The sequence below is a fragment of the Channa argus genome, chromosome 20 (genome assembly GCF_033026475.1).
Source record: "Channa argus isolate prfri chromosome 20, Channa argus male v1.0, whole genome shotgun sequence".
NCBI classification, from domain to species: Eukaryota; Metazoa; Chordata; class Actinopteri; order Anabantiformes; family Channidae; genus Channa; species Channa argus.
The window spans coordinates 1,366,751-1,393,546 of NC_090216.1; the positions used below are offsets into that span (position 1 = coordinate 1,366,751).

The 26,796-nt window shown below is 40.4% G+C and overlaps 1 protein-coding gene across 3 annotated transcripts in view; it reads right to left on the reverse strand.

The window, feature by feature from the left end:
* The window catches only part of fmnl1b (formin-like 1b), a 39,338-nt gene that overhangs the window by 4,052 nt on the left and 8,490 nt on the right, over nt 1-26,796 (reverse strand). For 2 of the 3 annotated variants that reach the window (XM_067488937.1, XM_067488935.1), the window contains exons 2-25: nt 19,527-19,610; nt 18,851-18,934; nt 18,339-18,412; nt 17,556-17,639; nt 17,305-17,448; nt 15,653-15,740; nt 14,627-14,703; nt 14,138-14,231; nt 11,847-11,921; nt 11,039-11,149; nt 10,754-10,903; nt 10,567-10,668; nt 8,954-9,197; nt 7,955-8,164; nt 7,219-7,343; nt 6,898-7,100; nt 6,586-6,820; nt 5,701-5,769; nt 3,881-3,961; nt 3,498-3,627; nt 2,963-3,126; nt 2,771-2,872; nt 2,580-2,672; nt 2,020-2,134 (exon numbers count right to left, since the gene is read on the reverse strand). In XM_067488937.1, coding sequence (XP_067345038.1) covers nt 2,020-2,134; nt 2,580-2,672; nt 2,771-2,872; nt 2,963-3,126; nt 3,498-3,627; nt 3,881-3,961; nt 5,701-5,769; nt 6,586-6,820; nt 6,898-7,100; nt 7,219-7,343; nt 7,955-8,164; nt 8,954-9,197; nt 10,567-10,668; nt 10,754-10,903; nt 11,039-11,149; nt 11,847-11,921; nt 14,138-14,231; nt 14,627-14,703; nt 15,653-15,740; nt 17,305-17,448; nt 17,556-17,639; nt 18,339-18,412; nt 18,851-18,934; nt 19,527-19,604 — 2,932 coding nt within the window. In that variant the 5' untranslated portion in view covers nt 19,605-19,610. Of the gene's footprint in view, nt 1-449; nt 530-2,019; nt 2,135-2,579; nt 2,673-2,770; nt 2,873-2,962; nt 3,127-3,497; nt 3,628-3,880; nt 3,962-5,700; nt 5,770-6,585; nt 6,821-6,897; nt 7,101-7,218; nt 7,344-7,954; nt 8,165-8,953; nt 9,198-10,566; nt 10,669-10,753; nt 10,904-11,038; nt 11,150-11,846; nt 11,922-14,137; nt 14,232-14,626; nt 14,704-15,652; nt 15,741-17,304; nt 17,449-17,555; nt 17,640-18,338; nt 18,413-18,850; nt 18,935-19,526; nt 19,611-26,796 lie in introns of all 3 variants that reach the window. The other variant, XM_067488936.1, reaches the window with a different exon arrangement.

Below are 26,796 nucleotides of genomic sequence, written 5' to 3' on the forward strand. Positions count from 1 at the left end.
CAGGGACACTTCAACTTGTAGCCAGGAGGACGTGGAATCAAAACCACTGACCCTGTGAATCGTGGACAACTGCTCTGCCAACTGAGCTACACCCCCCCATTAGATTAACAAGCAACCGGTTGATCTAATGAAGTGGCCAGTAAGTGTGTGTTCAGCATCATGACTATATGAGCTCAGGTGAAAGCAGGTGGTAATTTGGATGTTTATTCCTTTATGTTGGTGATTCTTTCATCCGAGCAGCTGCTTCAGATGAGCCTCAAAAGTGCAGACAGAGACTGAGGTTCCTGAGAGCAGCACCATAAAATCTGTGCACTGGTTAGTTTGTTACCAGATGGTTTTACAATGACATTTTAAATAACTTTTTTTTTTTTTATGCCTAAATTAACTTAATGTCAGCTTCTGTTCCCCGTCAGCGGCAGAAAAGCGCCGAGGGAATTTAAAGAAGTCACCTCTTCACTGAAGACCGAGTCGCCGAAGAGACGAGAGGAGCGTTTGGCAGAGCGAGCCGTGAAGGGCACAGACTTAAGAGCTGGAAACAGCACAGGGAGGAGGAGAGGAGGGACGGTGGGAGACACAGGGGGACAAACAGAAGTGCAGAAAAGTGAAGTCATTTGAAGAAAGACTCTAAAAGAGTAAACAGGATGAAATATTCAGGAAAATGAGATTAACTGTTGTTTGAGACCAAGACAACACATGTTGAGTTCAGCCATCGTGTTTCTTCTCTCTGTTCATCAGAGTTTTCTCAACGTGTGACGACTGTCTCCATCAAAAACACAACGAAAGCGTGTTTGGATCAGTGCAGGTAAAGAAACTCTGTCTCTGTCTGTGTCTCCATGTCTTGCTTTGTCTCTGTGTGTCTCCCTGTTTATCTGTATCTTTCTGTCTTTCTCTGTGTCTCCCTGTCTCTTTCTGTGTGTCTCTCTTGCTCTCTGTGTGTATTTTGTCTGTTTCTTTGTGTCTGTCTCCCTGTTTCTCCTTGTCTTGCTCTGTTTCGCTCTGTCTGTGTCTCCCTGTCTTGCTCTCTCTTTGTGTCCCCCTGTCTCTTTTTCTGTGTTTGTTTCTCTCTCGCTCTGTGTCCCCGTATCTGTTTCTCTCTCTCAGTTTCCCCCTGTGTGTCTCCCTCTCGCTCTGTGTCTTCCTGTGTTTTTCTGTCTCTACCTGTGTCCCTGTCTCTGTTTCTGTGTCTACCTCTCTCTCTCTCCCTGTGTCCCTGTGTTTGTGTCTCTCTGTGTCCCTTTCTCTGTATTTCTGTGCCTGTGTCTCTGTTTCTGTGTCTTGCTCTGTGTTTTTCTGTCTCTCCCTGTGTCCCTGTCTCTCCCTGTGTCCCTTTCTCTGTATTTCTGTGCCTGTATCTCCTTGTCTTGCTCTGTGTCTCCCTGTCTCTTTGTCTCTCTCTCTGTCTGTCTTTCTCTCTGTGTCCGCCTGTGTCCTTTTCTCTGTATTTCTGTGCCTGTGTCTCCCTCTCGCTCTGTTTTTTCTGTCTGTGTTTCTGTCTCTACCTGTGTCCCTGTCTCTGTTTCTGTCTCCCTCTCTCTCTTTGTCTCTCCCTGTGTCCCTGTCTCTGTTTCTCCCTCTCTCTCTCTCTGTGTCTTTTTGTGTCTCTCCCTGTGTCCCTTTCTCTGTATTTCTGTGCCTGTGTCTCCCTGTCTCTTTGTGTCCCTGTCTCTCTCCCTGTGTCCCTTTCTCTGTATTTCTGTGTCTCCTTGTCTTGCTCTGTGTGTCTCTGTTGCTCTGTGTTTTTCTGTCTCTACCTGTGTCCCTGTCTCCCTCTCTCGCTCTGTGTCTGTCTCTCTGTGTCCCTGTCTCTCTTTCTGTGTTTGTGTGTCTCCCTCTGTGTCCCTTTCTCTGTATTTCTGTGCCTGTGTCTCCGTGTGTCTCTGTCTCTCTTTCTGTGTTTCTGTCTGTCTCTACCTGTCCCCCTGTCTCTTGTGTACCTTTCTGTGTCTGTGTCTCTCTGTCTGTCTCTCCCTGTTTGTCTCCCCCTGTGTCTTTGTGTCTGTCTCTCTCTCACACACTCACCTGTGATGATGTCCTCGATGGCTCCATCCTTCCCCTCCCTCACCAGAGGAGACACCTGTCTCCTCTTCAGCTCTGCTATCAGATCCATCTGTTGCAGTTTGGGCATCACACACACCTGAAACATCAAAACGTCACATTTTATTGCAACTTTGATGTGTATTTACATATATGTGATATTTCAGATGAGGATTATTTCCAATGTCTCCAAATTAAAAAACTGAGTTTAAAAGTACTGGCTTGGTTCGATTCTTTAAAAACAGTTTGCAGCATCTTCTAAAAGTTTTCTTCACATCTGGTTATTTTTATGTTGCTTCACTTTAATCCTGTTTGATTGATCAGGTTTTACTGTTAGTGGTGTTTCCAGACTAATGACTAATATAAAAATGCTAACAGAAATAAACAGGAATTATTCTTTAAAACTGTGTATTTAATCAGTGTTTAGCTCTTTCTAGGTTTTTGTATTGTCTCTATGATCGTTTTACTTTGTTCCTGTTAGTTTTTTAGGGGGGACCAGAACCCAAAACTGCGAAAACCATGAAGTGTCAGTTTAAAGCTGTTACCTTATTGTCTTTGACTTCAGGTTTGGGTGGAGTTGATGGAGCGTCACAGTTCAGCTCCTGTTTCCTCTTCTGCTCGTTCTCCAGCTCTGCTTGCTGTCAGAGAACATAACACACTCATTTAATACCACACGCATGTGTTTACCACAGGATTTCATTTGAACGTTGACTTGAGGAAACCACAAACATCTGACCCTGTAGGCCTTGATGAATCGGACAAAAACGGGGAAGTACATGGAGGGCGGTGTGGTTTTGGGGTTCTCTCCAAAGTACTCCACAGCTGACTCATACGCATCCTGCAAAACACACAGAACAAGCTGAATTCACTTCAATCCACAAACATCTCTGGTAAAATCATAAATAATCCTCCGCTGATTAAAGTCGACCTGTGCAGTCTTTCCATCAGCTATAAGCGACTTGAGCAGCTCAGTGTTGCTGCTGAGGAACTTCTGCAGAACAGGACTTTGTGTTTCCACAGACAACTCCCTCCTCGTCAGCTCCATGCCTCTGTCCAGAGCCTGCACGTCCTGCAGGACGCTGTCAAGAGAAACTACGAGACAGACACTGCGAGTTGTTACTGTTCAGGTAAAATTCCTGTTTTCACTGATGATAATACAGTAATTATTTTATAGTGATGGTGATTTTGGGGTCAAAGAAAAGATAACATGCATAAAAGCAGAAATTATTCATTAGTAATTTATAACAATAATAATAATAATAATAATATCTTTATTTATAAACCTATATAGTTTATATAAATACATGAATAATAGAAGATGACACTTTCCTATATAAACAATATTGCTTTTGGGGGCTTTGTAAATTAACTTACTCAAAGAAGGAAAGAAAAAAGCTAATTAGATCAAACAGTGACTTTTAGTAACATCACATTTGGACCCTGAGCCGTGTGATGCAGCTCACCAAGCGAAGCCTTATCCAGAAAATGGAGTTCTGTGTAGAAGGACTGGAACTCTGGGTATTTCTCCTTGATGATGCTGACAATGAAGTGTAGTAACGTCTGTTTACGGTCTGTGGACTTTGTGTCTAACAACTTGGAACAGAAAACTATAATTAGACGGGTGTAGAAAATATCTATAGAAATGATGAATATTTCTGAGAAAGTAATGTGTCTGTTGCACAGCTTAGAAGACATTGTTTCCTTACTCATCACATTTTACAGTCTGAAATGGATTTCAGGTAAATATTGATTAAAATAAAATAAAATAATTATTATTCCCCAGAATAAAGTAAATTCCCAGCCTCCCCCTCTTGTACATTTTAGAATATAAAAACCTTTCACTCACCAAATCTAAACTCTGGAGGCGGAAACCGTACGCTGCTCCTCGCTTGCTGCTGTTCATGTAGTTTCCGAATGCTAAGATGATCTTAACATGAAAAATGGACAGAAAGTCGCTCATGTTAAATGAGCAACATTAGAATAATCTTCAGTCAAATAAATAAAGATAATAAAGTGCGAAGAAATAAGATTGAGTTTGACATTCAATCCTATAAAGTTGGTCACATAATTATTTTGCAACTGCTTTTTCAATTATTTTAGAAATAAAGGGGAGATTAGATATTGGTCTGTAATTGGCTAAAACACCTGGATGATAACAGGGTTTTTTAAGTAGTGGTTTAATTACAGCTACCTTATAGGCCTGTGGTACATAGCCTGTTTCTAAAGATAGATTGATGATATCTAATATGAACGTATCTATTAAGGGTAAAGCTTCCTTGGGCAGCTTAGTTGGAATAGGGTCTAGCAGACAGGTTGTTGGTTTAGATGAGGTAATAACTGAAGTTAGCTCAGAGAGATCTATGGGTAAAAAGCAGTCTAACAGGGATTTGGGGCCTTATCGATGACTCTAGCACTGCTGTACATGAAGATCTATCTGTAATATTTGGGGGGAGGATCTGGTGAATTCTTTCTCTAATAGCTACAATTTTATTCATAAAGAAGGTCATGAAGTCATTGCTACTCAGAGTTAAGGGAAAACTAGGCTCAACAGAACTATGGCTCTTAGTCAGCCTGGCTACAGTGCTGAACAGAAACCGGGGGTTGTTCTTGTTTTCTTCTATTAATGATGAATAATATGCTGTTCTGGCATCACTGAGAGCTTTTTTGGACGTTTTTAAACTATTTTTCCAGGCCACTTCCTTTCTAACTTTCGTGTTTCCTGTTTTAAGTTGCGTGTTTGTGAACTATACCATGGAGATCACCTCTGCTGGTTTACAGCCTTCTTTTTTAGAAGGGCAACACTATCGAGTGTTGTACGTAGTGAGGCTGCAGAATTGTCAACAAGATAATCTAGTTGTGCAGGAGAAACATTAAGGAGACTACTTTCCATTGTATTAACATATGATGAAGCAAATGATGAAGAAATAATTTCTTTAAATTTGTTGACAGCTTTTTCACTTAAGCATCTGCTATAGTGGAATTTTTCCCTAACTGCTATATAGTCCGTTATTGTAAATTCAAATGTTATTAAAAAATGGTCAGACAGAAGAGAGTTGTGAGGAAATAGGGTTAAATTATCCGCTTCAATTCCATACGTAAGAACAAGGTCTAACGTGTGACTAAAACAGTGAGTTCAGTGATTTACATTTTGGGAAAAAACAATTGAATCTAATAATGAATTAAACGCAGTGCTCAGACAGTTACTGTCAGCATCTACATGAATGTTAAAGTCACCCACTATAATGACTTTATCTGTACTAAGCACTAAATCAGATAGAAAATCAGAATATTCAATAGAAAAACTCTGAATAAGGGACTGGAGGACGGTACACAATAACAAATTATAGTGGTTTTTGAGTTTTCCAGTTTGGGTGTGAAAGGCTAAGAGTAAGACTCTCAAATGAGTTATAACTATGTTTAGGTTTATTGGTAAACTGGAAGATTGCTGCTACTCCTCCACCTTCTAGGAACATGGTCATTAATATGACTTGGTCGACTCATTTAAAATGACATATTCCTGCTGCAACCAAGTTTCAGTGAGACAAAATTGAGTTGTAGGGGGCGACAGTTGTCACAGCTCTAATGATAATGATAATGTGCTGGTGCTAAGATTGACCATCTTTCAGCCACTTTTTATTCCCATTGAAGTTTAAAAAAGGCTCTTACCTCAAGGATTTTCTTCAGCTTGGTGGAGGATTTGATTGAGATGGAGGCGGCGATGATTGCATTCAGTTGCTAAAGAAACAGGTATTGAAATGATTATCTGTTGCTCAGTCAAACCCAGGCCGTACAGTAAATCACCACAGCCTGCACCTGATTCACAATTAGCCCGAGTGACAGTGAGACCAGCCTGGATTTAAACCTTAGCACACAGAGTAATAACATCTGCTGTGCACATAGCTGAGTTTTACTCCACTCAGTCCACTTTGGTTGTTCTGTGTCGTCACATAATCTCTTTTTTCCAAACTTCAGCCACAAAACATTGTCTTGCTTGCTTCCAGATGCCACTGGAACGCAGTAACGTTACTCACATACCTGTCAGTGGTTGTAATGTTATGGCTGATCGGTGCACAGTCTAGAACTATAAAGATATTTTAAAGCCTTTAAGCCCTGGTTGCTGCACTTTTTGTCAAAGTTTATGCTACTTCTCCAAGTCAGAACTCAAATCTGAGGACACATCCAGCGTGAATAACACTTCACAAGGTCCATGAATTCACTTAGAAATACTCAAGAACTCACCCAGGAATGTCAGTGTTTTTAAGTTCTTGAGTAACCCAGTGATATTTATCTGTTCACATCGTGAACAGCTGCTTTTAGCCGATTCGGCTTCATACTTTACCATATGGTGAATAAATACAGGCTGAGAAAAGCTGTCCTGACTCTATGCCAACATTATACTTGTGTTTAAACCCCCCAATAAAATAATTATGGGACACATGTAGTTTTAGGATTATCCACCATTTTAACTAAGCCAGAAGGTGACAGTTGTTTCGTAGCTCATTTCACTCTCTAATATACAGTGATGTTAAAAAAAAAACCTTCTGAGCTCACAGGCTGTATTAGCTGGACACTCTCTGGGAAATTGCCCATGAAGGTGAGAGTGCTGATGCGCTGGGAAAGCCGCGGGATCTTGCTGAAGAGCACCATGAAGCGGTCCTCCTCGCTGAGCTCGTCCAGGGGCCTGCCCTCACACTCATAGTTGTGGATGAGCTTCATTTCATACTCTGTGGGAATGAAACGCTCCAGGAGCTCGAGGAAGTCCAGACTCAAAGATCTCTGGTTATACCTGTGGGGAGGGTGGCAGTGAAATGTTTGGAACACATTATTCAGGCAACGTATAAAAATGGAATTTGACGTCCATACGTCTCGATGGCACAGCAGATATCCGAGGAAGCCATTCCCTCCTTGCGCAGGGTGATTGCCAAGTTTTTGGCCCTGTTGGTTTCCATCAGAGACACTTTACTAGGGCTCTTGTGGGCCAGTTTCTTCTTGAGTGTACCCGTGTCCACGGGAGCGGACTGGGCCTTGGTCTTGAACTGCTCCTCAAAAGCAGCCATGTTTACTGCCTGTAGAGTTCGAGTAAAGACATGGAGAGAAATCAAACTGAAACTCGTCTTTGAAGATGACAGCGTATGTAGCAGAATCAGAGAACATTAGAGGACAGGGCTGGAAACACGGTCAGACCTCGTAGACGTGCTCATCGTCCAGCTCGTTGAAGATGGTTCCTGCCACCTGGTTGGACTTGAGAGCCTGCCAGTTGAACAGCGGCATGCGATACTTCGTCTGAACGGGCTTCTTTACCTTACAACCTGTTAGAAAGAGTTAAATTGCATGTAGTTCTATTCTGACATGGACTTTTACCTTATGAGTTAAGTAAAGCTCACAGCTTCCTCAATTTTTCTCATTCATTAAATATATTTTTATTCATCTTTGGATGCTAAATCAAAATGATTCCAATTATCTGCTTCAAGCTACAACATGCAGCTTTAGGAAGGAATTAGGCTCCAGATTTAAAATCCATCCACTCTGCTTGGCCCAGCAATTCAGTCATTACTCATTATTAAATTACAAGAAATAACAGATATGGGACATGAGCGAATACGTCTGCACTGCTGCTTTTCTTCTCCACATTTGTCGGGACTTTTAAACAACGTCCTAATTTATGTAAACACCTTCTTTTGTGTGGTAAAAACTAAAATTAACAACTGACCTCATTTTAACGTGTTCTGGGAACCACTGCTCCACACAGTCACCGTGACATAATTAAAAATACAGCACCAAAACCAAAATGTTTTCACTGCTCATCAACAGTGATGAGTAGGCTGCACATTTTCCTCCTAGTATCATGAATTTAAACCAATAAAAGTGCTCGAAAAATGATCCCTTACACTCCCACACTTGGACACTGATGTGAACTCACCTGAGCTTCTTTCACCCCCTGACAACAGGGTCGGGCTTCCTCCTGCATGAGGCAGAGGAGCTGCAGGTGGAGGAGGAGGGGGAGCTGTAGTACAGCCTGGAGGCGGAGGTGGAGGTGGAGGCGGAGGGGGTGGAGGAGCCCGTACTATCAGAGACCGCACAGACCCTTCAGGGAGGTTGGGGGAGGCCTCATGGTCTGTGTTGTCTTTACCTGTCAGAGGAACAACAGTACAGAGTTTACGCACAGTTTTACGTATATATCTGTACTTTTATTGAAATGTGTATTGATTAAAGCCACATCAGCCAAATCACAAGCTGCCTGAGCATTGATCAAACGTCTGTGGCCTCATTTCTACTGAGTGTGTGTGTGGTTCTGTGTTTGTGCTCGTTTCATAGTGATGTATATGATACTTATAATCACTTCATATGTGTATCTTTAAACAGAATTGGAAACTGGTTTAAAAGTATTTTGTGACATGAATTGTATTAATGGTTATTTTGTCAGTTTTTTGATGATAACATTTGTAACCTTCCACTTTGTCCCTGTCAAACTAATAAGCTGAGCTAAATAAAACAACTCTGCAATGCTGCTGAATTTCAAACTGCTTCACAAGGCCGATCAGATGTTCTGCGTTAGAGAAATGCAAATTTTGAAATTCCTACAATTTAATAATGTATCAGGGCTGAAAAATAAATGAGACCATACAAATGGGCTTTTTCAATGTTACTTCAACTAGTTTGATGCAGGTGATGATTCTGACTCTTTGTAAATCTATAATAAAACTTGTGCCCAGCGTCACTGCTCCTGTCTCACCTGTGAGGACAAACACAACTTTACTCTTCTCAGCATGAGTGAAGGAAAAGGACAAGAGACATTTCATCCACTGGAAGATATGTAACTAGGCTAAAACAACCTGGTCAGTTAAAGGTCTAATGATGCTGCTGTAGACGTTTCTCATTAACTGTTGGTAGAATTATGTGACAGGACACAACATCTGACCTTTCTGTCTGTCACTCTGGAGGCCGGGCACCACCTGCAAGTCCAGGTGTCCAGATGTCGAGCGCTGCATTCGGATAAGCCCCTGCTCCACCAGAGCCTGAACTTTGACCTCCAGCTCCCTCAGGGCCTGGGTGACGCGCTCATTGTCTCTCTCTCTTTCTCTCTCTTTCTCACGTTCAAGATCTCTCTCTCGTTCTCGTTGTTGCAGCAGAGTCACCTGAGAGCTGGATTCACGTAGACTCTCCTGTAACGCAGACAGGAAGTAGTTTATCTGCATGACCAATAATTTCGCAACAAAGTCAGCACATCTCCATCCGTCTGGCAGCTCCACTACATCAGAAAGGTCAAACCCTGCTGTTCTAAAAGTGTTGTGCTCCTTGTGCAGTCACTGGTCATATCTCACAGTCCTGCTGAAGCAGTTACCAGCTGCACAATCACACTCTCTAGATCCAAAACACAGCAGCATGTTTCATTTATCTAATGTTTTAATTGGTAAAGTACATTTCTATTTGTCTGCGAAGCACTTTGGTGCAGCCTCTTCCTGTTTTAAATGTGCTCCATTAATAAACTTTACTACTATGGTGTTTGATCAGCCAAAAGGACACACGTCACACCACTCTTCAGATCTCTGCACTTACTGTAGCTCTGAATCCCTGCTGCCTGCTGCGTTTTGCTAACAAATGTCCTGTGGTCCTTAAACCACTCGGAAAAAACCAAGCAAAACTCTTCAGCTCAGTTTTCCCATGACAGTGGAAAGAGTCACCAAACTATAAATAGAATGTATATAATATATTCTCTACATGCAAATACATTATTTTAATAAAACCTTTTCAGTAATCTTTTCATTTTCCTTGCCAGCAGACTCATGATACCTACTGATGTTTATATTGCAATAAATTCCACGATAATTGCAATATGACAGTTTGACAAAATCATGCAGCCCTGTGATGTAATACAGAAAACATGGAGCCAGAGAAAAGGTGACAAGCACCAAAGGTCCCCAGTTGGCTCGGACGGGGACAGTGCACTTATGTAAGTAACATAAGCTGTAACCACAGAACAGTGCTTTTATTGACCTAGTTTCATGCATTTCATGTCCAGAGTCTTGTAAATACGTTTGCACCAAATAGCAACTAAACATCAGCAGCATTAGACCCTTATATTCTCATTCTAATCGCCGTATCATCAGGTGTCATTTGCTGTTGCATAGACTGTAGAGTGGGTGTAACTTATGACATGCTGAGAGGAAAAATGAGAAAATCCCATGTTTTCCATCATTAATTATCATTCATATCTGTCAAATTAAAACAGGATTTACCAAAGTTATTGATCACGCATTAGAATTTGTTGTTTCCAAAATGTTGCTAATACTTTGCAAAGGAAAAACATCTCCGCACATAAATCCAGCAACAATGGGAACTCAAACTGTAACCACAATGTGAGGCTGTGGTGGATGTGAGCGTTTGGCTTGATTTGTGTTGAACGTGTGCATGATTGTCTCATAACGCAGGACATTATCACACTGTAACTGATCCAACCGCTGGCAGGAGCTATGAGAATAAATCCAAGTCTTGCTGTAATAAAACATACTGAGGGTGAAAAGTGTGCTCTACCTTTAAGAGAGCCACTTCCTTAGTGGTCTGAATCAGCTTCTTCTCCAACTCTGACACTTTCTCCACTGCCTCCCTCTCACTCTCCTCCAACCGGCTGCTCAACTGTGAACCATTTACACACAGAGAGTAACTGCATTGTCTTCACATGTGAGTGTATTCTGTGCATCTGTGAGAACAGTAAATCCACCTGTGTGTTCTGTTCCTGCAGCTCCTCCATGTGTTCCAGCAGAGTGTTTTTGGTCTCTGCATCTTCCAGCAAAGCCCCCACGTCAAACAGATTATCGAGATAGGCCTGAATCTGCACCAGCAGCCTGTCGCTCTCTGTGAACTTCAGCTCCTATTCAGAAACAGAGCAGAGTTTTTAAAAAAAAATCAACCAGGTCAAATTTCCCAAAAAGAATTTACTTCTTATTGGCCAATATTATAGCCACATTTCAAACTTACAGGCTATAGGCTCAAAGGTCAAACTTGCCTCAAGGAAGTCATCCAGTCCATGTCTGGTGAACTCATACTGCAGGTAGACTCTGAAGTTCATGTTTTCCACTGAGTGAACCACAATGTTGATGAACTGCATGCAGGCCACCTGGTGGGCAAACACAGTAAATGTAACACCAACAGCATCACTGTAATGATTGTAATGATCAAAACAAATGCTGATGCCTGTGACATCAATTGAGGACATTTATCAGGTGTCACCTCACGCAGCTCATCTGGAGACACCAACAGCTTTATGAAGCGCAGATAGAACACTTCTACGTATATATGTCCCATATACTATTTACATACATTTGCCTTTGAAACTACAGTAAACAGTTTCTATAACTATTCAGTGAGTTTTGCAGCTTCTCATTTATTATAATTTAATAATTATAATCTGATCACGGGGGTTACAAGTCTTCAGACAAACCTAGATGTAATACATGGGCAGAAATATGTGAACAGTTTCATCTAAGTTCCTGAAATAAAATTTAAAACATTTTGAGAAGCAAATCAGTTGTTTTGGTTGTAAACATCAAATGCTAACTTGACTAAAATCCTCCACATTGTACATTTAGACTCAGTGGCTGCATCAGTGCTTCTTACACGCTGCTCGTACTCTTTCACACTTTGATTCTAATACAACACTATAAACCAAAACTATTCCTCAAATGAAGTCAAACGCAACCCGTCTCATTGAGACGCTCTCCATTTGGATAGCGTGTTTAGGTGTCTGCGTACTTTTGGCTCCCAAAAAGTGCAGTTTCTGTGCACATGTCTTTATACATATGTAGGAGATTTACCATGAAGTCAATGCTGCTGTCTTCATTCCGAAAATAGTCCATGAGCTTCTCAAATCGACTTCTCTCTCCACAGACCTGAAAAACAACCAAAAATTAACATCAGATCACAGCAGAGAGGGAAACTTGCCTTTTGTTCTCTTTATTGTCCTTTGTGATTAATTATTAATTTGTTAAATCTACGTTTAGTCCTCTGGGACGTACTACTGCTGATGATCTAGATAAACACACCGTTGACCGTGGCATCTCCACATGTTCACACATGGGGGCAGTGTGCTCACACAGAACTGTCCATCCATGTCTTTGTCTCTGCAAATCCTGCACCATTAGAAATATCTGTAGTTAATGGTGGAGAATCATCCGGATGTTGTTTGTAGTCGTGAATTAAGCTTTACGTTCAGACCACTTCAGCCCCCTGCTGCCCTGTGTTGCAGGGTAATTACTGCACAGTCTAGTGCACTTTTCATTCCACAGGCAAAGCATCACATAAACAAGGCTCCACGGACAACAAGTGGGCATGTTTGCTTGGTGCGGAACCAAAGACAAATGTGGCTAAATTCTAATTAACTAACAGCTCAGCAGACTCTGTCTTGTCCATTAGCAACAGTCTGAGTTTAATGTGCCTCCGCCTGTTTGCCCACTCATGTCCTCTGAATAATGCAGCACGCCAGGCTGACAGCCTGCACAGCCCAAAACAAAGCCCACGTTCTGCTACTCAGGGACACATAAGCCGGCTCCTGGCTCTGCGCCCACGTGCCTCTACTTTACAACCAAGAGCTCTTTATCGCCGTCTCCATCTTCTCCATCTTCCTCTCGCCCACACACACACAGTGTTGCTGTGGTATCACGACAAGTGCCACTTGCTGCGATACTCGAGTCGTGGCTGTGGTAACTGATGCCACCCGGCGAGGTGAGGGCTGATGGTGTCAGAGGATTAGGTACTTACAAACAAACGGGTTTTTAGTTTGTCATTTCATGTCCTTCGTTTTTCTTTTAATGGCTTTCTGAACAAACCTACTGGGCATAGGCCCAAAGATCCCTGAGCCCCACAGTTTTTATACTCACTATTCATATTTCTAGTTTCAGGAAGCACAGTTAAAAACACAACTTGTCCAGAAAAAGATGTGCAAAAACCAACCACTAAAAAAAGGAAAACCTGAAGCTACTCAAAGGGTAAAAACTAGACACAAAAAAGAGAAATACAACCTCAATAAAAACCAAAAATAGATGTGAAATATCAAATCAAAAACAACAATAGCCATAAACAGACTATTACCACAGACAATCTGAAAACAACAAGGGCCCATCCCCAGTGTTTACCCAGGGACCCATTTTCTCATAAGCCATCCATGGTCTGGGGGTTTTTACATTTTTCTGATTGTCAACAGATTCCATTAAAAGATGCTCCAACAAGCCATCTTAATTTAAATGTGATACTTTTTCAGTCTCTGTGGGGAAAACCAGGAAACATTCTACAGAGGGTTTAGATGACATGTACAACACTGGGGCCACTTGCAGTTCAGTGTCGTGCCCAAGGTCACTTTCAGGTGTGAACACATCAAATTAAATGAACTACAATGACAGTGAATACCGGAGGCTCTCTGGATGTGCTCGTCACACTCGGGAAGGTCTGAGCAATTGCAGGGCAGGTTTCTAACACCCTTGACTTCTACTAATAATAGACCCTGCTGGTTCAGGTTTATGCTTCCTTCCGTCTGTTGTTGCAGCCACAGCATGAGATCTGTTGGCAACAGTTGCTGCTTCCTCCGGCAAAAATGAAAGAAGGTCAAGGAGATGTCAGAGGCAACTCAACAAATGTTACACATATTTACGGCTCTTCAGTCAGTTTGGTCTGGTGGGGGGGACAACTGGACAGAGCAGCTGGTTGAGGGGGGGGAAGTGGGTCTGGGGTTTCCCTTAACCTGCTTTTAGAGAACACGCTGCTATGTGGCTGCTGTAACACGAGAACCACGTCCACGTTAAACTATGGACCAGCCTAAAACACAGTCAGAGCTTTGGCTGAAACCTCCCGGCTGCTGAAGTAGAAAAGGTAAAGATTTAAAGAGTCTGATATGTTAGCAGGTGGTTTCTTGCAACAGAAGCATGAGCTTCACAGAAAAACGACTGTACGTTTGGAGAGTTGAACCAAAGGGAAGTAAATGCGGAAGATAGATACAAGCTGAACCAGAATGAGACGTGTTTTCCCCAAGTAACAAGTGCACAGCAAAAACCAGATGCAGGCTGGTGTGGATCAGTGACCTTTGAAGGTTCGACTCCCTGGTGACTCATCGTACCTCTTTGAAGTTGTCAAACGCAGAGAGGATAATGTCATGGCCTCCTCTCACCAAGCAGACGGCAGCCAGCAGCTCCAGCACCAGCGCTTTGGTTCTGAGGAGGAGAATTTACAGAACATGTACGTTCATGTTGAGTTTGGCAGGTCATCCTCTATCAGTATGTATCATCAGCCTTACTCTTCGAAACTGGATGATGAATAATATTTCTGCGTGTTGCAGAAAGTATGAACACAGAAACGGGTTTTGTTTGTTGTAACTATTCCTCCTGGTTTTACTGCCCTGATGAGGTCCAGTCCCAAAACTCTTCTGATGTAGGTGATACTACTAAACTTCTCCATCTCAAGACAATGTGAGTCTTTGACATTATGATTTGGTTCCATTTAGTGGATATCTTGCAAATTTGCAGCCTTTTGAGTACAGACATCCATTTCATTAGCAAGCAAAGACACTGACCTGGATGTGAATGTGTCCTAACTTCAAGCTTTTTACCTTGGGTTTCTGTTGTTGAGACTGAGTGTGATCTCATTGACACAGCAGGGATGTTTCATCACCAGGTTAAACCCAGACTGACAACACACATATACACAAAATACCGTAAATCATAGAGAAACAGCAAATCAGTCACTTTATGAATAGAAACAGACAATTTGGACACTTGCAATGTTTTCAGGATTAAACGTCCACTACGATCCATCAATTTCTAATGTAACCTAGTCAACAGGTGTCAGCTTTGGGAGTCGGTTCAATTTTTGACCCAAAAGCTAAATTGGTCATGATGTCCAATGTAAACGGGACATTTTGCTGATGATCTTACAACACTGACGTAAAAAGTTACAAAATGTACTCATCATATAAACTTATCATACATTTGGAATTTACTACTTAATTTAATGAAATTTACTCTTTATTGTTTCCTTTACTTCCTACATGAAACATGCAAAAGATTACTGTAACAACCAATTCTTTGTTTTATCTTGTTAAACTTTTAGCTTAATAGATCGTACGACGAAGAAAATCTCAATTCTGTATTTGTGTATAATTTTTCACCCACATCTGAATTAGGTTTGTATCTCAGAAATGTGATGTAAAAAAATAGAAACTTTGATTTGCACTTTTAGTCTTTTAATTATTAAAGAAGGAAAGTGTGACTTTTGGCTTTCATCTCATTCATCCCAACTACCTGATCATTACCACTATATCTTAAACAAGATCTAATTTTACCTTCACCAAATATGTAAACTTGTGTCACCTAATTTTAATTCATGAAGTCAATGCAAAATGTAGAAAAAGTCAAAAGTTTTCCTCATGTCTCAATAAATCATTATCCTAATCTCTGGGTTAGTATCTCATTACTGCTCATATCTCTTTCATTCCAAACAGTCCGTCTGTAACTTTTCCTGGCAGAATTGAGCTTCCATCACACCTGACACCTTCCAGTCAAACATGACAAACACATTAAAGCCTGAGATAAATCAAAGAAGCTGCACGAGGTGTAAGTGGGTTGACAGTAAATACCTGATAGTTCATGATGGCACGTAAACACATGATGCAGAGATGAACATCATCCTGGTGGCTTCCAACCCGTGTGTTCCTCTGAGCTTTCCTGTTTTAGAGAGAGCCGACTGTCAGGTGGGAGACACTGCAGGGACGGCTCGTCCGTCCCACACCCACACCAACATATGCTCAGTATAAACCTGCACGTTCTTTCACTGTTTTCCTGCAGCGATTGAATCTGATCGTATACATAATCCATTTGGCTGAAACGTTGTAAGTTATGGGTGACGATGTCTAACTTAGTGTCTGTTCTTGTGCTTCAATCATTCACACTTAAATATGATTAAACTCACATGCAGTGTGAACAGACGCCAGCAAACAGGTGCAAACACAGACGTAATCGCTATGACAACAATGTCGCCTCAGATCCGAATGACTAAGTGTCTGAGACTCGTTCAGTGGGACCTGAACATAAAACTATTATCAATTAATATGCAGAGTTTAATTCAATGAACACATTTTACTGTAAAAACTGCAAACTAACATTTCTTTTACAGTGAAAATTATGAAGAGTTGCAATATCAAATTTGGAAATCATGTTTAGAATATCATTTTTGTTAAAAAATGTCTTTATACAGGATCTTGATGTTTTTTGATCGTGACCTACATGTTGAGCTTTTATCCAACGTTTGGTCCAAAGTATACATGTTATGGCTAGTTTATCTTTTCCCAATGCTAATATTATTGTTTCATCTTATGATTATTTGAGTTATTAATTCATCAAATTTAGTTGTTTTTTTTATTAATTTGCTTGGACCACAACACATGAATGAACTAAAATGCCCAGCACAACATGCTACAGCACCATCTCAAACCAAACAAAGCCTTCTTACGTTGGAGAAGCTGAAACCTTGACTCAGTAGTTTACTGACTAATTACTGCAGCTCTGATTCACCTGTCACTCAGTTCTTTCTTGAATATGAACATTTGGTCTGAGCAAAATGTATTAAAAACTATTGTGAATTTCCCGTTAGGATGAATAAAATATTTATGTATCTATTATTTTATTGTTACTTTAAATTTGACACCAAAAGTCCATTTGTTAAAACCGAGGTTTAAAAAAGCTTTACATGCATTTTATACATGTTCATCTACTGGGGAGAATTTGTTTGTGTTTGTGCATTTGTGTGCGAGTGTTTTCTGTATTGATCCATCTTCATTGAAAAAAATGCAGACAGCTTTGCTGTACAACTGTGTCATCTGTCAGGGGAGATGAAGAGTAACTTTGTAAAGAGTTCGGCTGAACCTTACAGTGTACATGTACATGTACTGTGTCAAAATGAAAATTACAACACTCAATCCAATAATTACACTATATTAAGGTACAGTTGTCTCATAAGTGTATAAAGGGTTTATAATTACAAGTGCCTTAAAAAAAACTGAACTATGTTCAAGTTGTGCAGTTTTCTGAGCTAAATGAGGTCACAACAATTTACTGAGTGGATTCTACTTTGCAAAGTAAAAACCGTTTATGGCATTATGCCTCAAATCATCCTCCCTGTGTTTTTAGTGAGGATGGATACGAGACGTCTCATTTACATCTGACAGATTGAAAACACGTCATCTTCACCTGCCTGCATCTCATCACCAGCATCCGCCCACAGGCTCCTCACCTGACTGTGAAGGCCTTGCTGACCTTCGACACACTGTGAGAAGGCGAGTTGCTGGAACACCTGCTCAGGTCTTCCACCGAGTCGTCCACAGCCTTCGCTTTGTTGGTGGGGAACAAGCCATTGTCCAAAGATTCCACGTCATTCCTAAGAATCAGAATTTACTCTCAGTGGCAGAAAGTGTTAAAGTTCACAGTTAAGCCTGTCGACTGTTCCAGGAATGTAAAACAATGGGAATTCAGGCTGATACCTACGTGACAGCACTATGGGCGAAGGATAAATATTCCACAAGAACGTCTAAGCCTTGGTTGTCTTCATTTAGGAACTCCTGAGCCCAGCTGAGAGCAGAAAATATGACGGAACTTAGTGACACGGCAGTAAATGGTAACACATGACATTTTAGAATTTTAAAAATGACAAATGTCCAGATGTGAAAAATACCTTACAGAGGATGTCGTCAAAGGCATGTGTTATAAATTAATTTGAAACTGAAGATCAACTCCTCTATATTTACAATCTTTCTACATCGAGTCTATAAATACATATGTATGTTAATAATAATAATAATAAAACATTTTATTTATAGGCACCTTCATGACACTCAAGGTCGCTACACAGATAAAGGCAAAATAGAAGAATGTAATACAATGAAAGTCAGTCAAGTGGTAAAGGCCACCAACAGATAAAGAAATATAATAAAAGATAATGAAACACTTTTATTAAACATGAACAGTGTCACAGCATAGACTGTCATCCTCATCTTTAGACACCTGTACAGGGCATGAAAGTCTTTGAGGGAGTGAAGTGATATTACGCAGGTCACGTTGAAAACTTTATGGCTTTTTGCCGCCTACACTTCCCTCCAAAAGTATTGGAACGTTGAGGCCAATTCCTTTGTTTCTGCTGTAGACTGAAAACATTTGGGTTTGACATCCAAAGATGAATATGAGACAAGGGATCAACATTCCAGCTTTTATTTCCGAGTCAGAACAGTATATTTATGGTCGATGTAACCAGGGAATCCCAATGAAACTCACCCTATATGATTGGTTCTGAGCGAAATCTCCAGCTCTCTGAGAATCTGAGTGGATTCCTGGACTCGTCTCTTAAACTGAAACGTACAGTAGTTGTTAGTTATTAAAAGGCAGGTTTGTGTGTGATCTGTTATTTTGATTAAACTCTCAGGACGTGTTGTTGAAGAAAATGTACTTTATTCATATTAACCTGATCTACTATAATTATTTATACTGATATGGAAATTAACTGCACTAGATTTTAGTTTAATTAAATATATTACTCAGAAAATGACTGTGTTTTATAGTTGGCTGGTTATTTTGCTAATCATGCCTGAAGACAGAACTTATTCTCTTTCAAATAGCAAATGTCGAAATTCTGATCAGGGGAATAAAGAAAAAGGTGTGAATGACGACATTATCAACCAACAGAAAAACTGGAAAGAAATCAGGTGATAAGAAGACTGAAGAATACAAATCCCAAACATGACATAAACACTCTTGAACTAAAATGATGTGAGCTTGCTGGTTTGTACCTTTCTACTGACTCCTCCATGATCCAGATTACTTTTCAGCTTCTCCAAATACGCAGAGGGTGGATTCTTCACTTGAAACCGCTCCTGCAGACACACAGAAACACACTCATAGACCTCTAATTAGAATTGATTGCTTACTGCAGTAAGAGGACGGTGTGGGCCAGAGGGTAGAGCTCAGCCGGGCTTTCACACAGGCCGCTTGATTACACAGCTCCTCTTATGCAAATTAATGTGATGGGAACAAGCTTCTAGAAATGAATGCGGTGCAGCACTCAGCTGCATCAGGTCCAATCACGCCTTTAAAACTTACAGTCGGTTTTATCGTTTTTTTCAAAAATTGACAAGGGAAAAGACAGTTAACAGCTGGAGCGGATCAGAGGGAAATTGTTTTAATCATGTTTCAATCACATAAAGCTGCAACAGCAATCAAGCTGCCGGTTGTTAGGATCTGGTTGTGGTTGCTACCTTGATGTGTAATATTGATGAGCTTTCTCGTGTGTGCATGAGAATGTTGTGTGTCGTTGTTTTGGTGTTCACGTGACGTCAGGATACTGATCGACTCACACTGCTTAGATGTGCACTGCCAATAAAACATGATGCATTATTCATCTAATTTAAAAGGCACCATTTTGACAGACTGGGTGGCAGAGAGTGAGGACCTGGTTAAAAGACCCACCTGGTCACAGATCAGGTCCCATTTCTTCTCATTGTCATACTGGCCGAGGATCTTCACCTTGTCTGGAGGAAGATTCATTGTGTTCTGGACCCAGAAAGAAAAAAAAAAGCAGTTTATTTATTATAAGCCCCACAATCAAAGAGAATTTCGCTCCAACTGCCATCATGAGTTGGTGCAGAGAAATACTCAATCAGCAATATCAAGGTCAACAAAAACTATTGAAGTCATATCAAAATTTAGCACTTCAGCTGAAAGATGTTGACATTTTCAATTTTTAAGCTGTTCACGCAACTTAAGCAAGACACACACACTTTAGCAACTGCAGAGCCAACGATGAATATGACTTAGTTGTGACAACTGCTTGGATGTAGAGAGACCTGGTCTGAGTCAGTATCTGATAGTTGGCAGAAGAAAAAGTGTGTGAGTGTAAAGATTCTAGTCTTTACTTATTAGATGCAGACTGAATATGTAAATTAATGTGTCAAAGTCACCTCAGTTCTCTGTGTTGGCTCTATAGTCCAGATTGTCCACATCTGTCCATCTAGGAGTCTAATGCTTTTGTCTTTTTTGTTGGTTTTTTTAAAACTTACATGGAACATTCTATAAGCTGTCGGAGTGTGACCTCCCCCATCTCTGGAATTCTTCACTAGTCTCTAGTCTTTACAACTTCAACTAGTGTCAAAGTATTTCTACATTGTGTTGCGGCTCCTTTTTGACTACTATCACCTAAATAGAGGCTAATATCTTCATCCAGCTCACCAACCTGTACGTTACGTTCTCATGGATTCGTATTATGCTCTGAATTATTCATAAGCACAGGTGAGTTTCTGAACCTAGCAGTCAACAAAACAACTGGACAACAAACACTGCACTGCCCCCCCCCCCTTATCTGGATCTGGAGACTTAATAAATAATTCATTGCTCTGCTTAAAATGCTTTTGTAAATGTCTCTTTATTCTTGTGTCTGAGTCCCTCTGTGAGTCTGAGGCCTCACATCTGTGGTGTCACTCCTCACCTTCTTATAGCCCACCTATTTCAGCATTTTTAAAAATTGTAATTTATCTTGTAACTTAACCTGAAGTTTTTTTTCTGAAGCCCAACACAGTTTGAGCGTCATATACTGAAGACAACGTGGATCTGTAGCATCAATGCTGGACGCCTGCATTTACAATCCTACTTACACAAAGTAACAACTGTCTTTCCAGCACATTGCGCTAAAAATGTCCAAAGCCAAATGCAATGTGTATCATTACGGTACATTTAAATATGTAATTATCTATAACAATGCTCATAGCTACAGCAGGGATGCACATACTGAACCTCTTTAAGAAGAGGTGGTTGTAAAGTTTAGGCCAATGAATGAGGTCACCAAAACTTTAGAAGCACCTGTTCTTAGAATGCACTTCAATACGAGCCCACAACCCACCATGAGCTCAATAATAAACAGAGAGTAGAATTATCACCTTTCTGACAGTTTCAACCTAAAAACAGAGACATTACAACATTGCCAAAGTATATATGTCACATGTGTATTTGATTGCATTTACTATATTAATTTTGTGGAGTATGTTTTAGTCTTAACGCTGCATATTTGATACATAATTTGTTTCTATGTAAAAGTCTGTAAATTGAAATACAAGTATAAAGAATATTCCAATTATATCCCAGTTTAGTACTAAAATGTAATACACCGACATACTTACGCAGACATTTAAGCTTTTTTTAAATATATGTGTGAAACCTTAATTGAAAGTCAGGTCGTTTTAAAAAACAGTCATCTGATACCAGGTGTCTTTATGTGGATGATAAAACAGCAGCCTCCAAATTCTCCCTGAAGTTAAAGTTTTGTCCTTGAGTTTCTGAGAGGATTCAATTACAGATTCTCAGCACACATTTAAAGATCCACACAGCACATTCGTGCACTGCTGCTGCCCTATATAATAAACAGATTCCAGCACGCACACAAATCAGCTGCACTAATAATAACCCACACACACGAAACTGGGCTAGTTGACGGGAGACTCCCCCTAAAGGATGTCGCACAGTCGGCCACAGCTCCCCGGTTATGTAGCTTAAATGCTGCACACACTCTCCATATCTTATCCGTTTTCTCTTTCAGGTCAGACCTCCTGCTGTCGTCCTGAGCGTCCATCACAAGCTCAGCGAGTCACTGACTCAGTCTGCTGAGCAGTGTGCTGTTCAGAGATCAGCCTCAGCTGAACTACAAACAGCTTTAACATTCAAGTTTTGGTTTGTGATTGCAAAACGCACATTTGATCAGTTTATAAAGTGAGAAAAAAAATTGAAATAATATCCACGTTTTTTTCAAGCTACACAGACGAATTCAGCTTAAATCTAAAGCCATGTGAAAAGTGCAGACGTCATGTGTCCTGCTGAAAAACAGAGGCACAGCAAATTCCAAAAAGCGCCGTAAATCAATGGTGTTGTGTGCTGGATGCAAATCTGATAAATCAGGCCTGATGAATGGAGCTGGTGCGTCAGTGTGTGGTGGATATATTTGACCAGTAGAAAGCTGAGAGAGAAAAACAACCTTGTTTCCTGAGGGAAGTGGTTTGAACCCAACATCAACAGCTGCATGATGACAGAGGTGTAGTCAGGTAAAACTTACCGCAGCTTCAATCCTGTGCTGCTGCAAAGTCAAACCAAACACGACCCTTTTTTGTTGTAACCTACACAGCAGGTGCAGGACGTTTTAGGGGGGATGGACTTTGATGGTTTTCTACGTGGTGTGTCTCACACTCTCAAAACAGCCCCTGTAGTTTCTCTTCATGTCAAATAGATGTGAACTGGTCATATTCATGATGTAGCGGAACAGAACAAAACACACTTGTATCTAGATGCGGTTTTTTGATTTGTGAATACTATGAAACCACTGCACTGCAGTTTGACATTTGTTTCAGAAACTATCAAAGGGACTTCAGCAGTCTGAGAATATGGCAGTTTAAGGGTAAAATGCAGCACATTCTTTAGTTCCTCATTTTATCAAGTTACAGTTATTAAGACGTCGCTTAATGGAAGACGTTTTAAATGAACTGCATTTGCTAGGATTTCTTTTTTTTTTGGATGTTACACACGGGGAATCCATTAACTAATAAAAACCAACATTCTGTTGGATTCAGTGCATTTTGTTTCCTTCTGAGACTTAATCTACATTTGTTATTAGATCCTACATGAGAAGGACACCTTTTGTATACAGTGTCGTGTATATAAACCCCTTGACATTTTCCACATTTTGACATTACAAACACTAATCTACAGCAAATGTATTTTTTGGGATTTTATGTGACAGACCAACACAAAGTGCTACATAATTGTGAAGTGAAATGATAAAAGGTTTTCAAACATTTTTACAAATAAACACCTGAAAAGTGTTGCGTGCATTTGTATTCAGCCCCTGAGTCAATACTTTGTAGAACCACCTTTCACTGCAATTACAGCTCTTTTGGGGTTTGTCTCTACCAGCTTTCTCTTTGGAAAATAGCTCAAGCTCAGGCAGACTGGATGGAGAGCGTCAGTGAACAGCACTTTTCAAGTCTTGCCACAGATTCTCAGTTGGATTTAGGTCTGGACTTTGAGCCATTCTAACTAAACATCTAGATTTTGGTCTCGTGTGACCTTAGTGGACCGTTTCATACACACAAAGACATGTTGAGTGTGACAACATGTGGTGACAAGCAGCACAATCAGTGCCTCAGGATCTCGGAGCTTTACAAATCCGCCCATTAGGATGGAAACATCATTAAAAAGTGAACCCAATGGTTACACCACCATGAATTTGTGGACAGTTTTCAAACACAAGGTTAAATTAACAGCACCTTCGAACCATGTTACAACACACTGCAGAGCAATGGTGGAATGAGGAGTCGGATGGAGAACAGACTTTCCTGGATGGACGGATCAATGGAATTATGACGTTCACAGAAACACGCCGAGTTTGCAGCAGTGACCGAATAATTACTACAACATCTGTTCTTTGGGGCAGTCACCAATTTTCTTTCTAGACTTATTAACGTGACAAAAGTGTCACAGCTGCCAACACGAAAGTAAACCTTCCCTCCTTCTTCCTGTAAATACAGTACACAAATCCACAGGTGTACATTTACATGTCCTCCCAGATAGAATAGGAAGATATGCAAAGTTTTATGTAAATCACTGAGGAAAGATGTAAATGTGGACGTGACTAAAGATTTTCGCCCCAAATAAACCCAATACCTAATAACACATAAATACTGTGGTCACAAACAAAGGCACACACACCTTTTCCTCCCTTCCAGTCGACACCCAGAGGGAGAAGCCTGACAAATTCTCTCCCTCTTGTCCATTTTAAGCCTCTGCAGAATGGGACCAGTTACGCCTGCAGTCGGCTAGTTTGTATGCAGAGAGAGTACAACCTCCCCTTAGCTCAGGAGACTTTCTTTGCAAACTCAGCAGAAGATATAAAATCATCTACAGTATATTTGGGGTGAGACAATTGTGCTGTGGCAGAAAAAAGCTTGCTGTTAACACCCAGGATGGAGGCAGGACAAATGGTTTTATAAGCAGGAGACACTTAAACTGCTGCAGCATGATGCCTTTTTTTCTTTTGCACATGAAAACATAAATGCATCAGCACATACAAACTCAAGCAGGGAAACCTGCAGCAGTTAGCACAAGACATTTACTGCTGGCAAGGTAATTCATTGCAGTGGTCATTCCACGGCATCCTCCACACACACACACACACACACACACACACACACTTCAAATACTATAGAGACTCTATGTTCTATGCTGACAACATGTATGTTGCCTGCATGTAAACACATTTGCAAACAGCTCAGTCTCTAACAACCAGAGGCAGCATCAGCCTGCTTTAACTGGAATAGCTTTGGAAAGGCAGCATACAATTTAATTTATGGAGAAAAACTAAATATGTAACAATTAAGCATAATGTACAATGTATTCTTTTGAAGAAAAAAAAAAAACTTTGGAAACTTGTGATCCATACTCTGTAATCATTGCAGTATTTTGGTCATAAAAAATCAGCACAGTCGCTGTCTGAGTCCTAGTTGACGGATGTCTACTTATATGAAAACCAGCTGTTACACTGCTGCCAGAATGAAGCTACTGAAGTTCAGATAGCTGAATGTATTTTTGATGTGGACGGGTCAATAATGCTGTCAAAACATTCACTAGCAGCTGTGAACAAACACTGCATTTCCTAACGAGGCCTGTTCCTGGAACTAAGTTAGAAGGTAGGAAAAGAACATGCTGGGTATATAAAATAAGCAAAATAAATACAATAATAAAGCAAAAGCCAAAACTCTCAGTCTGAACCAGGAAATAAAAATGGGATCTAAGAGGTGATTCAAAAACTTCCACACTTGGGCAGGAAGTTTTTACCATCACCTGGGCCCCATGACTGAAAAAGCACCTCTGCTCTTATGCCTGATCTAAGGGAGTTAAGGAGCAGCTGATCAGAACATCTGAGGGGTCGAAAAGGAGTAGAAGGATGGAGAAGTTCTACAATGTAAGAGGGAGCAAGACCATTAAGGGTCTTCAAACATAAAACAAAATCTTAAACGTGACTCCGAAATGGACTGGAAGCCAGTGACGGGAGGCTGGTATGGTAGTAATATTGCCGGTTAGCATTCGGGCTGCAGCGTTTAGTACCAGCTGTGAGTGGGAGCCTGACAAAAGTCAAGACGCGTAGGTATAAAAGCATGAGTAAGTTTGTACTAGCTTGAGAAATACATTTAAATGAATGTCAACCTCCCTCTGACTTCTCTACATTACAGTATCTCACTACTTGTAGCTGAAAAACGCCTCCAGATGACATCACTTGAAGGAACCTTCAGTTCAGATTTTGCCATCTTGTTGCTCACACTATGGAGGTTAGATTCATGATCAACCTGCTTTCCAGAGCTCCCCCAGATGATATCTGAACTTCTAATGATGGAAAACTTCCTCAGATGACGTAAGTTGGATGTATCCAACTTGTTGTTGTATGTAATTTAGGGAAGTTAGAGGGACATTTAGAAGCATCAATGTACATTTACACCCTAAACTAAAGCATAGAAAGCAAGTTGGAAATCGTTGAAGTCGCCCATTAAGCACCGGCTGTGAGCCAGACCTCACCACATGACATAACCGCGTTGGATTTCACTAAGGCTCCTGTGGCTGAATGGTTGTAAATCCCTGCAGCCAAGTTTCACAACTTGTAAAAAACCTTCACAGAGAATTGAGCTTTTTATAGAAGAGGATTAATGTCCACAGTTTGGAAGATGCAGAGTTTAACAATGCACACGTAAATACAATGTTCACAGGTCTACGTATTTCACGCAGTATGTGTCTGCAGTATTACGTGTTTCAGTTCCAGAACTCATGCAAATAAGTTGCTATTTGCAGTGAAATGACCCTAAAAAAGCAGATGAGTGATGTGCAGGCCGAGAAGCTTCTTTTTACCTTTCAGCATAAAAGGTTTGACCTCAGAGGAAACAAGTTTGTCAGAGTTTTAAATTAGTCCAAATGCTGTTTTGTCTCATCTTCATAACGAAACAAATCAGAGTTTCATCTCTGTAAAATAACAGGATCATACAGAATAAATAACAGAAATGTGACTGAAAGTATCTAAGCAGATGATTAAAAAAGTAAACTCATCTCCCACATACTGTATGTAGTATTAGAACACGTTACTTTGTGACAACAAAAAGCTTATGTCCTCAGTGCTGATTTTGGAAATTCAGGGGTTTTAAAAGAATTGCGGGTTTTACACTTTATATGAAAATGTAGTAGGTTTCAGACGGATTTAGATTAAAAAAAATAATAATAATTAAATCTAAATTATAAACATTGATCTGTGCCTCAAAAAGCACATGAAATTATGACATTTCCGCTCGGTGAAGTTATTACTTTAATGATTTGCAACAATTTAACTTTTGTGATATTTTATTATTGAATCTCTAAAATGTAAAAGTTGTTACAAAATTACAAACAAACACCTTTAAGTGCAGGTTTTTAGTGGCTAAAGCTGTTTTGGGTGCGTGTTAGAACCCATATGTCCAAATCCGTTGGACTGGACATTTAAACTCTACAGACACTAAAACCAGTAAGAAATTCTATCTATTTATATCTGGTTTCTGTCAGTCTCCAACCTGGATTAGTTTATTTGTCTTCATTGTCCGAAAATGATTAAAAACAATACCAGAGACGTCGCTCCACTGGTTGACATGTTTCAAAAAGTTGGGGTTGAGAAATATTGAAGAAACGT